This window comes from Ursus maritimus, unplaced genomic scaffold (assembly GCF_017311325.1).
Source record: "Ursus maritimus isolate PB19 unplaced genomic scaffold, ASM1731132v1 scaffold_7, whole genome shotgun sequence".
In the NCBI taxonomy this organism is placed as follows: Eukaryota; Metazoa; Chordata; class Mammalia; order Carnivora; family Ursidae; genus Ursus; species Ursus maritimus.
Window position 1 is genome coordinate 8,909,235 of NW_024426885.1, and position 16,447 is coordinate 8,925,681.

Consider the following 16,447-nt stretch of genomic DNA (forward strand, 5'->3'; position numbering starts at 1 on the left):
GCTGTTTTTCGGTGTTTCTAACTGGATGTAGCAGCTGGGATTTACATTTTCCTTTTGTCCCATCTTAACATCTTTTATTCTTCATAGGTGAGTTTAACCCATTTGTACTCATCAGCACTGCTATGCTGGGCTGCAGCCCTACCTTATTTTGTCTCCTACTTACCATGATGTCTTTAAGAGCAAGTAACTGTTGTCAAGTTAGCTTTTTTCCTTTATATGGCAGCTATCTGTACAAATAAATGCAGATGGAACATCCCTGTACCACCCACTCAGCTTTTCATCCTGAGCTGTCATTCTTCCTGCCCCAGGGTAACTTCCAGATCCTTCTGGAGGGGAGGACATTTTCTGGCATTGCTTTACTGCCCTTTTCAGTACCTTGCTTTCCTTCCAGCTGCATCTTTCCATCGCCTGGCCCACCCCATCCTCCGTCTTTCTCCCAGAACCCAGGGACTCCCACCACCCCTACTAATTTGTCTTGCAGGCCCTTTTCCCAGCTAGCGTCTCCATTTGCAAAGATTCTAAGTGACATCTTACTCGAAGCCTCCTGAAGATTAACAAACCCGTAAGACCAGAGGAACAAATCTGGGCTGGCCCTCATCAACCAGACTGCCCAAGTTTGCATCATCTCCGTCATGTGCCAATAAGCATGTTATTTAAGCCCGCCATACCTCAGTGTCCTGGCCTGTCAAATGGGCTAACGGAAGCACCTACTGTACAGGGTTGTGAGTTAATACGTGCCAAGAGTGTAGAGTAGCAGCTGATGAGAGCTCAAGAGATGTTAGCGCTCAGCGTCATCATTCTAAAGGATCTAAAGAAATACTTTTGCATATGGTTGGCCTTGGTACTTTCCTGTTTAATCTCTGTGTGAGGATGCACTAACGAGGTCAGAAAAACGACACCTGAGATGAGCACACATTTCAATAAGTGTCTAGTCTTTCTCAGCTCTGAACGGCACTTAGATCCTTGGATGCTGTGGCTGCTGGGCACACTCCACTGAATGACAAAAGAAGAAAGGCACTGATATCTAGATTTCTAAACTAATGTAGGAAATAACGGGGAGCAGATGGGCTGAAGTCTCCGACGGCGTTAGGCTATAGTGTATCACTGAGTAAAAGGCACAACAATATAAAATTTCCAAAAGTACTGCTATAAAGCACAGGCATAAATATCAGGCAGAGAAAATCTATACCGCGAAGATGTGCTCAAAGGAGGCGACCTCTCTACTGAAGAGGTGCTTCAGTAAAAAAAAAAAAAAAAAAAAAAAAGGGTCCTCCAGTAAAAGTTTCTTTAGCTTCAAAAATTAAACTTGGTCTACATCGTAAGACCTCTTCTCTGAACACAAACGAAATTGGCTTCCACGAGAGGCAAGCTATCAGTGTGGGAAACAAAGGTGTTATGTATTTTGCAGGGAGATTACCTTATTTTGTTACTTTATCTGTACGTGTAAGAAACAGTTTTGCTTTGTCAGAGCAGCAAAAATCTCCAGTTAACTGAGTGCTGTATTTTTTTATTCTCCGTAGAATTCTGATTTTGTCATCCTGAGTAGCCTGGTTGATATATGCCATCAAGACAAAACTTTCACTCTACGAAGGATCAGCAAAAGTACACCAGCAAGGACACAACTACCGCACTTTCGACCGTACGTCATCATCATAAAACCAAATCACACACAATAATCTTCGCATCCAACGTGCCAGTTTTAACCTATGAGAGCTGGTGTCTTTGGCAGGTGATTAATATACGTAAGGAATGACCGTGGTCAGTGGCAATGCTTTTGAAACGTTAACTCTTTGTCAGTTAAACCTAAAATAAATCAACAGGAATACTGAAGTATAACAAGACTGAAATCCAAAATCTGTTGAACAGAGATGATGTCAAATTAGAGGCAGAGCACTGAACTGGGAGCCAGTACATTTGGATTCTGTCTTGTTTTGTCCCTGGTGGATGGCCGTGGGCAACCATTCTGGGCTACGAATCCTTCACTTTTAGAACGAGAGAGTTTGCTGGATAGTTCTCGAAGGTCTTTCTAGGTTTAACCTTTCATGATTCCAGAATCTTTGACACGGATTCCTTTTCATGTTGTAAAATAAATAAATCTCTAACAATACTGACTTGGCCGTTGGGTTGAGTCCAGCTCCACCCACACAAATACAGCCAAGTGGTTCCTGGTGTTTGGATTCACCATGCACCATGAAGGCCCAACCCTCAAATTAACAAAGAAAAACAACAACCTTCAGGAGGTGAACCACTAGACACTAATTCGGGATAGAAAGTCTTCAAGACCCCAAAGTCACGGTTATTAAGAAAAGATGTCAGGGCTGGGGTGCCTGGGTGGCTCAGTTGGTTAAGCATCCAACTCTTTCTTTTTTTTTTTTTTTTAAGATTTATTTATTTGAAAGAGAGAGTGAGCAGGGGGATGGGCAGAGAGAGAGAATCTCAGGCAGACTCCCCACTGAGAGAGGAGGCTGACTTGGGGTGATCCTGAGACCATGACCCAAGCTGAAATCAAAAGTCAGACGCCCAACTGAATGAGACACCCAGGCGCCCCAAGGGTCCAGCTCTTGATTAGCTCAGGTCTTGACCTGAGTTCAAGCCCTGCACTGGGCTCCATGCTGGGCATGGAGTCTACTTAAAAAAAAAAAAAAAAAGGTATAAGGTTTGGAAGAACTACAGGGAAATCCCACAACATCCTCTTTGGTAAAAGGTAAAATAACACGATGATTCATTATAGAAGAAGGTAGATATATTAACTATAATACATAATTAATTTTCAACTGGCTTTTGGGGACATGCACAACATATATTCACACCATTAGAATTTTATCAACACGAAATATAAATTCAAGGTCTGGATACATACAGGAGTTTCTCCAATGCTGCTAATTTGAATACGAGGTTTATTGTAGTTTCACATGTGTATAATTCTGCAGGAACCAGCTGGGATTTTTTCTTACTAATGTTGGCTTCTATTCTCTATCAAGTCCACCTCTTTCTTATATAATCATAGAAATTAAAGATGTCCAGCCCCGTTTTAGGGTATTTCATCTATTCCCTTACTCTCCTTATCAGACCATACTGTCTTCTTGTTTGGAAAGACTGGATAAACGAGTTTCTATCATCCCCCTATTTGAAAGTCAAAAAAGTAGACTTTATCTCTTTTGCTTCAAGGTCTAAATTTGTCTTTATTTCTTCCTGATATTTTTTTTTTTAAAGATTTTATTTATTTATTTGACAGAGATAGAGACAGCCAGCGAGAGAGGGAACACAAGCAGGGGGAGTGGGAGAGGAAGAAGCAGGCTCCCAGCAGAGGAGCCTGATGTGGGGCTTGATCCCAGAACGCCGGGATCACGCCCTGAGCCGAAGGCAGACGCTCAACCGCTGTGCCACCCAGGCGCCCCCCTTCCTGATATTTTAAAGTAATCCTATCTCTAGTGTATTTACTAATTCTGAATATTTAACTGTGATTTGCATCACAGAAATTAAGCCAATTCAAGAAACATGAACGTGCAAAGCAAAACTACTTTAAAAATGTCAAGTTTTCTTAATAAACATGATTTTTTCATTTATGTACTAAAATGCTTCCCATCGACAGTAGTGATTATGAGCCTTGAAGCATTTTTCAACATCTCTAACCCATGCCACCTTTTCAGAAAATATAAAACTCTAACCACTCTATTGTCCACCTCCCTGAGGTTGGGGTGGGGGGGACAGGGTCCTCTTCTCCTCCTCATTGAGAATCCCCAATACTGAAGAAATGGCATCACCAGCTATATATTTTGTTGAGTTTTGCCTTTCTATAATTTATACTGTGAAAGAATAGATTTATTTTTGCCTTCCCGGATATAAAATTGTTTTTATATTATTTTTTACATCACCAAATATGTTTTTTTCAAACCCTACAAGCCCCTTCTCTCATTCTTTCTAAGATTTTGATATACTTCTTTATAAGAACAAGATTTCTCCCTCTTGAGAATCACTGAACCAAGCCATAATTTCCACATTACTTCTCATGATCAGGCCCAATAACTAAGTTTGAGGAAACACTATTAATTCAAATATAGAAAGAAATGACGTTGAAAAATAATGCACAATAAAATGAATATTATAATATTGAATATGTTCTGACTATGAAACCAAATTATTTAAACTTTATGCTTGAAAGCTAATAGGGAGACCTGTTTGGGATTTTTTTTTTTTTTAAGTGGGCTCCATGCCCAACATGAGGCTGGAACTCACAACCCTGAGATCAAGAGTCACGTGCTACTCTACCGATTGAGCTAGCCAGGTATCCCAAGAGACTTGTTTTTAAAACGATCTGCTGAAATCAACATGCAATGCATCTTTTATGCAGGTCAATTACAGTAACAAATTATATTGCTTTACTTTGTTAAAATAATGCCTTCAATCATATAATCTACAGAACTATACACTTCTTTCCGACCCACTTCCAGATACTGAGAACTAGAACTTTCAGATTTTTCTTTTTTGAACTTAAACTTTTTTTAGATTTTTCTAAATACATTTTCAGTTTCTTCCTAGTTTAGAAACTCAGAATTGATCTATAGAATTGCCAACTGTGGCCAAGCCTTCTCCAACTTGATTTTAAAAATTAAACACGAATATAAAAGAGCAGGTCTGTAAGTAATACAGCAAATGTATTTTTCCAAATGCTGACAGAGTGAAACTTCCATCCGTCCCGAAGCTGGACTGATTAATACGTATACAACTCTAAAAACAGTTCTGGAGAAAATACGGATGCATTTCTTCCCAAATTTGAAAAATGATTTCCTGTGCCTCTTTGATGTAGACCGGAAAAACAGGTAACAGTAAAGGTCCACCCCAAGAACCATGACTAAGGGCTTAAACAGGCTAAGGGCTGTGGAGGGTTACTTCCCCCAAAAGGCACGGCAGTTCAGAATTTTATACCAGCAACCAGGGGGAGAGGCCCCGGCCCCTCACATGTCAGTATTCTGTGCCAATGCACTTTGCAATGGTGTTCAGCTGGATATTCGAAGCTCCTTCGTATATTGTACCTTAAACAAAAGGGAGCAAGAGGAACAATTAGGAGGGCACCACAGCTGGGCGTCTACACAAGAAATCGCTCTTACATGTCGCCTCTGTGGTTGCTATAAAACTGTCCCCAGTCGGGGCGCCTGGGTGGCTCAGTCGGTGAAGCACCTGCCTTCGGCTCAGGTCATGATCCCAGGGTCCTGGGATCGAGTCCCACATCCAGCTCCCTGCTCTGCAGGAAGTCTGCTTCTCCCTCTGCCCCTCCCCCTGCTCTTTCTCTCTCCTTCGAAAAAATAAAATAAATAAATCTTAAAAAAAGAAAAACCCAAACTGTCCCCAGTGACATCATTCCATGTCCCTGAATATGGTACTATATGACAAAGTCATTCTGCCTACGAGATGATAATATGCCATTTGGAAATTGGATTCTGATTCCAGAATCAGTATGAAACAGCTGACGTTTGTCGTCCCTCAACTATCGATGCGTAAGTCTGGACTGTCACTCAGGAACAGGAGGCTTTGGAAACCCCTCGTGCTGGTCTCCCCACCTGGTAGGGGAGCATCAGAGGGCTCAGGCTTGATGAGGCCCGAGGCTGCTGAAATTAGAACATGGCTTCAAAGGACGGCATTTAATGCATCAAATATATTGACGTGTTTAGTGAAAGAAAAATTACAACAGCTGATTTTGTTGCATTTTTACTAAAAGGCCTGTTGAGGCATTTAAAAAGGCAATTTGAGGTTTTAAAAAGTATACATCCTTCTTTTTCTTGAAGGAAGGGGTGGGTGAAAAAAACCCAGCCACAGAAAAGAAGAGAGCCAATAAACACAAGACTGAAGAGACTGAAGCCGCCTCTACCCAAGTACAATAACCTAAAATCAAACCCACACAGCAGCCCCAACAGCCACAGAGGGGAATAAAAGAAAACAAAATAAGACGTAAAAAAGTCTATTTACCAACTTTTGCATCTCGGAAGTATTTTTCCACAGGGTAATCTTTGGTATAACCGACTCCTCCCATCCACTCGATACACTTACTGGTTGTGAGGCCTGCAACCTGTCGAAACCCAGCAGCAAACGACGTGTTGAGATCACATAACTGATGTTCCATAAACACTCCTGCGGAATATTCTAGTAACATGGATTCACTGCTATTGGCACGTGGAAGGACTGAAGTTACTTTATAAGATCGCATTGTCTTTTCGGTCCCCTTCTCTATACCATTTATGCAAACTGCCCTATTCATTCACAAAATTCCTGTTTTCTTAAGAAATTTTTAGGGTATTGTTCAGACAGAGTCACGTGCTGCCGACAGGCATCATTCACTGAGCAAATATTTATCAAGGGCCTTCTTTATATCACGCACTCTGCCGGCCACTGGGTAAACCATGGTGGGGGGTGGCCCGTCACCGCCCTTTTGGTTCACACGTCAAACCAACGCTTAGAAACGGGTAAACTCTATGGGGCAACACAAGAGCTGGCTAGGAAAGCTGACGTGATTTAGGGGTGGGAGGAACGTGTGAGAAAACGACAGCTTTGCTGATGCCCAGAGGACGAGATAGGGGACGTTTCACGTTGAGGAACTTGAGGGAGGGCTTCAAGGGGAAAATGCTGCACTCAGAGACCTGAGGGGGGAGCGGCTGGGGTCAGGGCAAACTGTGAAGAGAATGGACAGGCAGCCGGGCCTCACGATGACAGGCAGGCTGAAGACTGTAATGGCCCCCAAAGATGTCTGCAAGCTAATCCCCAGAAACTAATGTTTGTTACCTTACATGACCTTGAGGACCCACAGATGTGGTAAGTTGAGGGCTTTGAGATGGGAGATGGTCCCAGATAGCCTGGGTGTGACCAACGGCATCACAAGGGTCCTCTTAAGGGAAAGACGGAAGCAGGGGCACTAGAGCCAGATCTGAAGACGCTACCCCTGCTGGCCTTGAGGGCGGAGGAGGGGGCTGTGAGGGGAGGAATGCGAGCAGCCTCTAGAAGCAGGAAGAGCGAGGAAACAGATTCTCCCCAGAGCCTCCGAAAGGCAGCTTTGCTGAAGCTTCGATTTTATCCCATTGGTAACTCATTTTAGACTTCTGACCTCCAGAGCCATGAGATAATAAAATTGTATTGTTTTAGGCCACTACATGTTTGGTAATTAGTTAAAAGCAGCAGGAAATGAATACAAATATTGTTCCATTTGCTGTGAGAAGCCACGAAGGTTAAGCTAGAGTGACATGGCCTCCTGGATGTTCTGAAAACAGAAGACTGGACTGGAGGAGGAAGCAACAGGGCCCAATCTGAGTGGGTCATCTGGTCAAGAAATGGCATGGCTTGAGCAACAGGGGTCAATAGAAAGGGAGAGAAATATGTAAATGCGAGAAACACTCAGGAGCAGAATCCTCAGCAACTGATGTTGGGGTTCAGGGTGGGGACGAGAGGGAAGAGGATGGCAAGATGGCTCAGACCTCTGACTGGTACAATGGGGTGGGCAGGTCCAGTGGAAATTGGATCTATTGGTCTGGAACTCAGAAGGGAGGTTGAGGCGGGCGATGAAATTGGGGGGCTGGGAGGTTAAGGGACTATTCCAAGCTACGGAATGACTGAGACACACTGCAGAGACTGAAGTAGCAGCCAGTGATTTGGCAAAGTTCTCCAGCCAAAGTCTACCGGGTTAGACAGAGAACACATTAAGAATCAACAGAAAGCATTCAATTAAAACATGAACAATCTCTTCTTGGTGTTTTCATTCCGCACGATCTCCCTTGGTATTCACTGTGCCCCAACCAGAAACCAGGGCGGGATGCCATCATTCAGATGAGGCTCACCCAGGGATTCATGGTGGGTGTTGTACCTGAATTGGGTGACTCGGTTTCCACTGAAGAGCCTGTGAAAACCCTGAGACCTCCTAGAATTAAAGCACTTTTCTATGGAAGGTTTGCAATTCTGCTTTTCTGTTGCAGGAACCGCAAAGTCTGTGCTATTTTACTGGAAAAACAAAGGCTCAATCAATACTCCTAAGTGAAAAGATTAATCATACATAATGGGGGTGGGGAGGGGAAGAAGGCTGAATTACATATTTCGGTTGTTTGTTGTTTTACCTCTGATGCATAGTATTTGGCCATCGATGCTTCTTTTATGAATGGCTGTCCAGCTTCTAAAAGCCTAGCAGCGTTGTAAGTTAGCAATCTTGCAGCTTCCAGCTGGATGGCAACGTGCGCCACTTGGTGTTGGAGCCCCTGGAACACGCAAGCCCGAGTTAGAGAATTATGATTTCTGAAAACACAGCTTATCCTCCAAGTCTCGCCTGGATATGGGACATTGACAACCTGAAAACATACCCCCCGAAACGGAATTTGCTTTCATTTTGTAGAAATACTTGAAAGTCTGCCATCTACAATGCAATTGTTTTTAGGAAACTTTCAAAGTTCAGGTAATTCTGTATAATTGTCAAGATTTAAAAAATAATCACACAATTCGGTTTAACAATTTGACTGTTGCATTTAGTAATTAATTTAAACCCGTTTTATGATCAAAATTAAGCTTAAACTAAATCCTGGCAAAGCGAAAGTGTGAATATGGTTTTTATTCGCTTGAATTCATGAAGTTTCGACTCTGCATAGAACCTCCGGGCAGTTAAAAGATGTCGTTAGCTACAAAGTAGTGAAGGAATATCTGAAGCTCTAATTATTATTATTATTTTTGAAGACTTTATTTATTTAACAGAGAGAGAGGCAGTGACAGAGGGAACACAGCAGGGGGAGTGGGAGAGGGAGAAACAGGCTTCCTGCTGAGCAGGGAGCCTGAAGTGGGGCTCGATCCCAGAACGCTTGGATCATGCCCTGAGCCAAAGGCAGAAGGCTTTTTTTCTTTTTTAAAAGATTTTATTTATTTATTTAACAGAGATAGAGACAGCCAGCGACAGAGGGAACACAAGCAGGGGGAGTGGGAGAGGAAGAAGCAGGCTCATAGCAGAGGAGCCTGATGTGGGGCTCGATCCCATAACGCCGGGATCACGCCCTGATCTGAAGGTAGACGCTTAACCGCTATGCCACCCAGGCGCCCCCAAAGGCAGAAGCCTTAACGACTGAGCCACCCAGGCGTCCCTGAAGCTCTAGTTATCTTTAAGTAACTTTATTCAAGTATCTCTGCTGCAATGTCCATGAGCAGGTACCAGCTTCTTCAGGGTTATAGGAAACAGAAGAATAACTTAAAAAAAAAAAAAAAAAACTACCCTGAAGAAATCAGTACCATTCTGAAATTCGGAAGGATGATGGAGCACAGACTAAATGTCAGTCAAGTAAAGAAGTGAGTTGGTAAGAATATGAGTATTAGTAATTTATAGTTATAAACAACTTCCTGGAAATAAGGGCAAAGATACGTTTATTACAAACAGATATGTTTCTCATGCATAACAGCTCCGTCTGCCCAGATGTGTATTGAGCACCTACTATGTGCCAGGCACTGTGCTGAGCACTAAAGATACCACACCGAACATGACAGAGTTCCTTGTGCTTATGACTTTGATAGCCCGGCAGGGAGAACAGACTGTTAAAAACAGTATTGCTTGCAAATACCCTATAAATTGTCCTTTTCTTTCTGTAATATTTGATATGCACCAAAAAACCCTGTTACGTGTACAGCACTTAGGAAGCATAACGACAAACTGCACACCCACTAACCTGTGTGTACAGCGAGTATCATCTTATGGTTTGTCTTTTTACTTTATGGCATCTTTTGAGGAAAGAAATTTGGTAGCCAAATACACCATTATTATTATCTTTTATAATTAGTCCTTCTTGTGCCTGGTTTACAAAATACTTCCCTACCATGAGGTCACAAAGATATTCTATGTTTTCTCCTAAAACTAAGGGGGTTTTTTGCTCTTTATGTCTTTAGTACATCTGAAATCTATTTTCCATGTATGGTGTGAGGTAGGGATCCAGTCTCATTTTTTTCTGCAAGGAAAGAATCGTTCTACTCTGTCATCTGCAACGCCATCTTTATGCTACATCACGCTTCCATACACACATGAGTCTATTTCTGGCCTTTCTGTTTTGTTCCATTAGTCAATTTGTCTATTTCTACGCCAGTATCACTGTTCTCTTGTTATGCGGAATGCAGAGATTCTAATTATTTTTTAAAAAGTACATTCACTTCAATTAAACCAACAGTTGCCATCCAGACTGATACACTCCAGTGACCATATTAGGTACCAGGAGAGGCATAAAAGTGACTCTGCCGTGTCTCTTGCTCTAAGAGGACAAACCCCTGCTGCACCCTGGTTCCCTGACTACACCGTGAATAAAGGGCCTGGCACAGAGACCACGTGTGGAATAAACCACTGAGAGAAATAAGCATGAAGAGGCCTGATCCCGGCCCAAGGAGCTTGTAGTCTAGAGAAAGACAGGAACATGCAAAACAAAACCAATCATTCTAATGAGACTGAAGCAGTTAGAGAAAACTCTAATCAAAGCTTCAGAGATAAATATATATATATATGAAATTAATAATGTTACTTCTTAAGATCGAATTTCTAAGTTTTCTTTTAATTACCCATACCAGGCATCTTTAGAAGTGTCATGATTATACCTATTAGTTCTCCTGACCCCGTATCCCTCCCTCGCCAACTCCACAGACACAGACACATTGTTTCCTGTGTACAAAGGGGATCTAAAGCCTCCCACAAATTGTCCTCACAGTCTGTCCCTTTCCTTGCAATCTATGGGTTAGCGGCTCTGAGAAAGTACTTAGTATAATGAAATGGGAGTAAGACCAGAAGCCAAGACGAAACACCGATGGTTTGACACCTGACTAGCTGAACGTCCTTGGGAACTCCATCTCCAGGTGCTTCTACTTCCCCCGGCTAAGATCCCTGACAGCTCAGGCTGGGGGACGCCCTGGCCAGGCCCGACATGCTCAGTCTTTCCAGGCCTTGAACTGACTGCACATGCTCACTGGGCACTCAGGCCAGAGCTCACCGTGCCTAGACTCTATGCCCATGCAATCTGTGTGTGCTTGTGTAAGGCCAAGTCCTTCTTAGAGCACCTGAAGACAATGCCGCCCAACAGAGCCGGAAACGTAAGAAGAAATTCGACTTGGAGCCTGGAGCTGCTTACAGGGAGGTTTTACAAACATGTAAAGTAATTACTCTGGATTTTTAGGTAAAGTGCTTGAGCAAGCTCGGTAAGCTGCCACTCCGGGCCCTCCCTAACCTGGCGAGGCCTCAACATGGACTGGAAGATGCCACTGCCACCCACGGTCCCCTTAACTGGGGAGCTCCGAGAAGCCACATCATTAGACTAGGCCAGCATTCTTCGATGCACTTAGCGGAGAACATCTCATTTGTACTCCCGGCAGCGAACTGTACCATCTACAAGAAAGAAGCGTCGTAGTGTATAGTCTGTGCAGGATGACCACGTGGCTCTCGCACAGAGGATTCCTAACGAGAGTTCCCATTTCCCGAGCACTTGTTACACTCATGGTGTGAATACTCTACACATCTAGGGGACGCAAAGGCACCCCAGTATTATCCTTAGCTCAGAGACGCAGCCGTTGGGGCTTAGAGGGGGAGGAACTTGCCCACGGCCTACAGCTGGTAAGACAGACAGCCCAGATTTGGGCCCTGGATGCCTGCCTGAGACCCCAGGCCCTAGAACTCGGGAGGCAGTGCGGAGACACCTCTGAAGTGCTCACCACGAAATCCGGAGTCATGCCACAGATGGGTCTCCAGGACTGCTGTTCTGCCCTTGGAGCAGGTCAAGGCATTCCCAGGTAAGCGCCCTGGGACCTATGCCTTCCTCCTCTCCACCTCTCCCATTAACATCCCCCGGAGGGGACTGCCTCCACCGCTTTACGACGCAGCTCTTCATTAGCAGGAAACCTCAAGAGTACGGTTCGGTACAAAGAGGCTAATCATTATGTACCTGAAAATCAAATATCCTTTTGCCAAACTGCATCCTTTCTTTCGTATATGGAATAGTGTAGTCAAAGCAGCCTTGAGCCAGTCCCAGCATCTGTTGGGAAAAAAAAGAGCAGAATTCCTTATTTTGTTATAAGTTTACACTTAACTATTCAGGGTATAAATTCCTTTTACAGGCAAACTGAATCGTTGGGGTAAGGGAGAACTGGAGGCACGAAGGTGGGACCTTCCCCCACTGCATCTGTAGAACTTAACTTCCAGTGACTGGGAGAAGATTCGAGTGATTTCATATAAATAGGAGTGTATTTAATTCTAGCAGAGCTAAATCCTCCGGCTCGGCTGTGCTCATACAACCAGGTTACTTCTAAGGAAGCTTCTCATTTAAGCTCTGATTCTCCAGGCATAAAGCAAGCCATGGAAATTTTGCTCTTAACTGGCCTCGAAGACTACAGAGTAGCTCCCTCTATTCCTTCTAGAAGGCCAACGTGGAAGGTCACTTCTTAACCTATCTTCCCGTCTGTGTTGCATATTATCAGGATTAATAAAAGCTTCAGGGGAAAGGGCACTAGAATATTAAAGAACAGAGTTTCCCAACCCTGGCTGCCCATGAGTTTCATTTGTGGGAACTTGATTAAAAAAAAAAAAAAAAAGCGACATGAAGTCTAAGGACTGAATCCAAACCTTGGGAGTGGAGGGCGTGAGTGGCCGAGGCAAAGCGTTTTCAAACCTGAATGGTTTCCTGCAGGGCTACACTGAGAGCCCCTGGTAAAGACGCGGATTTATGCACTGGAACCACTCAGGCCATGTTGGCAAAGCGTTCTCAGCTGAGCCATCTATTGCTACCAACCCACTGAACGATTCAAGCTCGGAAATGGTTTCTCAGTTCCAACGCCAGGTGGTCGTGAAGTCACTATCTCATTATGTCAAACTACATGGGTTTTAGAAAAAGAAAAAAAAATCAATAGTGAAAGCTTTGGGGGAAATGCCCACAAACTTACCAATATTTCATTAGTGTTCATTCACATTTTCCTTTAGCCTTTTATTCTGAATTTTTCTGCAGAACAGAATATCGTGCTAAAAATTAAAGGACACCCCCCTCCCCAAACCAAACTTTAGTGAGGCAGCAACCCACTGCACTTCTGGCTGGGGTAAGATGATGTTCCCAAACTCTTGTGACTACAGTTTATGGCACTCTGATAATATGCGACACTGACATGAAAATTCAAATGACCAGGTCTCCATCACAACAGGCTCTTCCATCTCTGTTAAGTGTCTTCACTGTCAATACTGAAAAACTAATAGTCTCTGGCTGCGGTTTTGAGGCAAGATGCCTTCATTTTGCTGTTAGCTGTGACTTTGTCTCTAAAAGGCATCCACAGTGTCAACCAAGAAATCATAACTACCTGGCCTTAACTTTTAATTAGGTTATAAGGTAACTCGGAGTAATTAGATGAAAGCCCAGGCTGTGTATTTTACGGCCAGAACGTCTATATTATTTATACGTCTGAGAACAAGGAGATCCAGTCCTACAGTTTTTAATGCCATTTCTGATGAAGGTGAGTTGCAGAAAAACATGAAAGAGAACAGATAAGCCATTTCTCTCATTATCTAGCCTTATGAGAAACATGGGTTAAGTTTTGATCTAAGAATATTTTGTTAGCAAATTAATAGCTGCAAAAAAAAAATCTAGAGGAATACAACATTTAACTATTCCCATAGCTAATATATGTAACATCTTCAAAATCTCAATGCTGTAAGTTTTTGAATTTGGGATATTCATTGATTAAAAATAAACAAATATATTCTACAAAATGACATTTTTTAAAAAAAGATTTCATTGTTAAGTAACCTCTACACTCAATGTGGGGCTCGAACTCATAACTCCAAGATCAAGAGTCATATGCTTCACCGACTGAGCCAGCCAGGCGCCCCGAAAATGACATTTATAATAAAACCAAAGACACTATTCATTCTGTTCATCAAGGAAACAACTGATTTGACTTCATAGAAAAATGTAATGTGCATTAGAAAGGGCAAATTTAGTTAAAAAAAATGGACTAGTTCTCATCGTGTATATCCATTTAATTGCGGCTATTTTATTTCAAGCACCACACACACAAAATTGCCTGATTTTCACAGGCAAAACACTAAGCAACAAATCTTCATTCTTTACAGATTACAGACCCTTACTACACAGAATATGAGGTATTCTTAATTTAAAAAAATTTCTAGAATGAACTTCAAAAACTGAAAAGGCGATTTTTTTTTAAAAAGTCACATTTAATTTACAATATATTTGAGAAGTTATCGATCTAGGTATTGGATAGTACTTAACGTTCTCAAAGCAGAAAAAGTGTCACCACTAAGCCATTGTTTGGGTCTCAGGGCATTACATAATTGATCAAAGTGGGCTCTGAAAGGAATCAGTCAGAAGCCCTTCTTTCACCTCACGGAAGGGAAGGGCGCCATCTTGTGTTCACAAGCTTCCAATACGCATCAGTTTTTTCTTTCTTTGCATTTTTTCTTTCCAGGTTTTAATTGACCCACACTGTGGAAGAGTCAAGCAGTTTGGCTAAAATGTGACTAACCTGTGCAGCAATCCCTATTCTGCCTTCATTAAGGCTCCCTATGGCATACTTATAGCCGTGGCCAATCTGTCCCAGGATATTGGCTTCTGGAATCTGAAAGGAAAAATGTGCAGTTATTTTGACGTTTAATTTTACATAATTCGTTTTGATTATATAGTTTTATATACACAACATTCCCAACTTGTGTGATAGGACTCCAGCCCAGGGCTCAGTGAACTCCGAGGTTACCCGTGGTCTCTGTCGCTCTCTCTGCAGCTTCCCACACAGCTCTGGGGGAGGACAGGACCCACGTCAGTGCTGCTTGCTACTGCTTCCACTAGCGCCCAGCACAGGCACATGTTGAACGAATGAATGGAATTAGAAAAAGGGAATCTCATACAATCCATCAATAACGAATGAATAACAATTTTCCCCGATTCTTACCCGGACGTTAGCATATATATGAGAGAGAACATATAGGGAATTACAGACAACATGTAAGTACTTGGCTGAATCAAGGGTCAATCCTTTCTTCTGTTGAGGCTATTATCCCTGCAGAAATCACCTGGGGTGTGTTGCACACACATGAGCATACAAGGGAGAGGTGGAAGGTGAGAAGAGAGGGATTAACATGTTTATTCCTAAGTTTAAAAAATCTAGACTAGGAACGATAAGACAATACATTTAGCTTTATAACCTCAGGAGAGGGAGTGGGCAGAACAGAGAAAGAAAGGGCAAGCAGGAAGGAAGCCAGTCCGGGGGAATTAGTGAGGCTCCAACATCTATCTGCGGTCACCCCCATGGGCGCACACACACTCACTCATGAACCAAATGATCGAGTTGTAATATGAGTGGTAAAAAACCTGTCACAACCTGTTCCACCCATGCCAAGTTCTAAAGCATAAGCATTCTGGCAATCTTCTCTTCCTCGCTTTTTTAAAAAAAAATCAATTTAATTAACATATACTGCATGATTAGTTACCGGGGTAGAATTTAGGGATTCATCAGCTGCATATAACAGCCAGCGCTCATTTCATCACGGGCCCTCCCGAATGCCCATCCCCCAGTCACCCCATCTCCCCCCCCCTCCCCTCCAGCAGCCCTCGGGTTATTCCCTAGAGTTAAGAGTCTCTGATGGTTTGTCTCCCTCTCTGATTTCATCTTCTTTCTCTTCCTCACTTTTAACAGATTCCACTCTAAACTGTGGGTCTTTTCCCAGGCTCACTGGGCAACAGCCCCACCTTGTGGCCTTTGGTATAACCGCACCACACGTCCGGCTCTGAGGTCAGTACCAAGTTTAAAAGTATAAATGGTTCATAAGCATGTAAAGTAAAAAGTATAAATGGGATTAATCCTCAGCATTGGCTCTGAGGTCAGCTGCGGGCAGAAAGGTTTCCACTCTTTGCCTAAACTCTTGTGAAAAGTACATTTAGCCAAGATGTCACCTAAGAATATCGTCCAAGTCTTAAAAACACTCTCTCATGCATGCTCCATACGGTGACACTTTTCTTGCACACCAGTAGTTCCGTGCACAGCTTATTTCACGCCAGTCTTTTGCTGGAAATTCTAAGATACCCACCTTGACGTTTTCAAAGGTTAGTGGGCAGGTGGAAGAGGCTCTGATCCCCATCTTGTTTTCTGCTTTTCCTACGCGAAGGCCTTCCGTGTCGCGATCTACTAAGAAGCAGGTAATTCCTTTATAACCCTAAAAAGAAGATTTAAAATACTAATAAAAAAATGCTGTTCCCACACTTGAACTGGTAAGATCCCTGTTTCCAAGAGCTGAAAGTCACAGAAAACTTAAACTGAACTTCAGCATTAATATTAATGGGCTCAGAGCTGCAACACGGGTATTAGGAAACTTGGAAAACATTAGATTCACAATTAAGAAGTCTGTAATTTCTTTTACTTTTTCAGAAACCATCATGGCTATGAAAATTATTAAGAGACGCTAAGGCATTAGGTG

General features: G+C 42.8%; 1 protein-coding gene across 2 annotated transcripts in view; it reads right to left on the minus strand.

Annotated features, from left to right (window-relative positions):
* Positions 1–4,636: 4,636 nt before the first annotated feature.
* The window catches only part of ACADSB (acyl-CoA dehydrogenase short/branched chain), a 37,453-nt gene continuing 25,642 nt past the window's right edge, over positions 4,637–16,447 (minus strand). The window contains exons 6-11 of one of the 2 annotated variants that reach the window (XM_008685408.2): positions 16,061–16,186; positions 14,503–14,595; positions 11,919–12,008; positions 8,094–8,231; positions 5,965–6,064; positions 4,637–5,033 (exon numbers count right to left, since the gene is read on the minus strand). In XM_008685408.2, coding sequence (XP_008683630.1) covers positions 4,963–5,033; positions 5,965–6,064; positions 8,094–8,231; positions 11,919–12,008; positions 14,503–14,595; positions 16,061–16,186 — 618 coding nt within the window. In that variant the 3' untranslated portion in view covers positions 4,637–4,962. The remainder of the gene's footprint in view (positions 5,034–5,964; positions 6,065–8,093; positions 8,232–11,918; positions 12,009–14,502; positions 14,596–16,060; positions 16,187–16,447) is intronic. The other variant, XM_040623919.1, reaches the window with a different exon arrangement.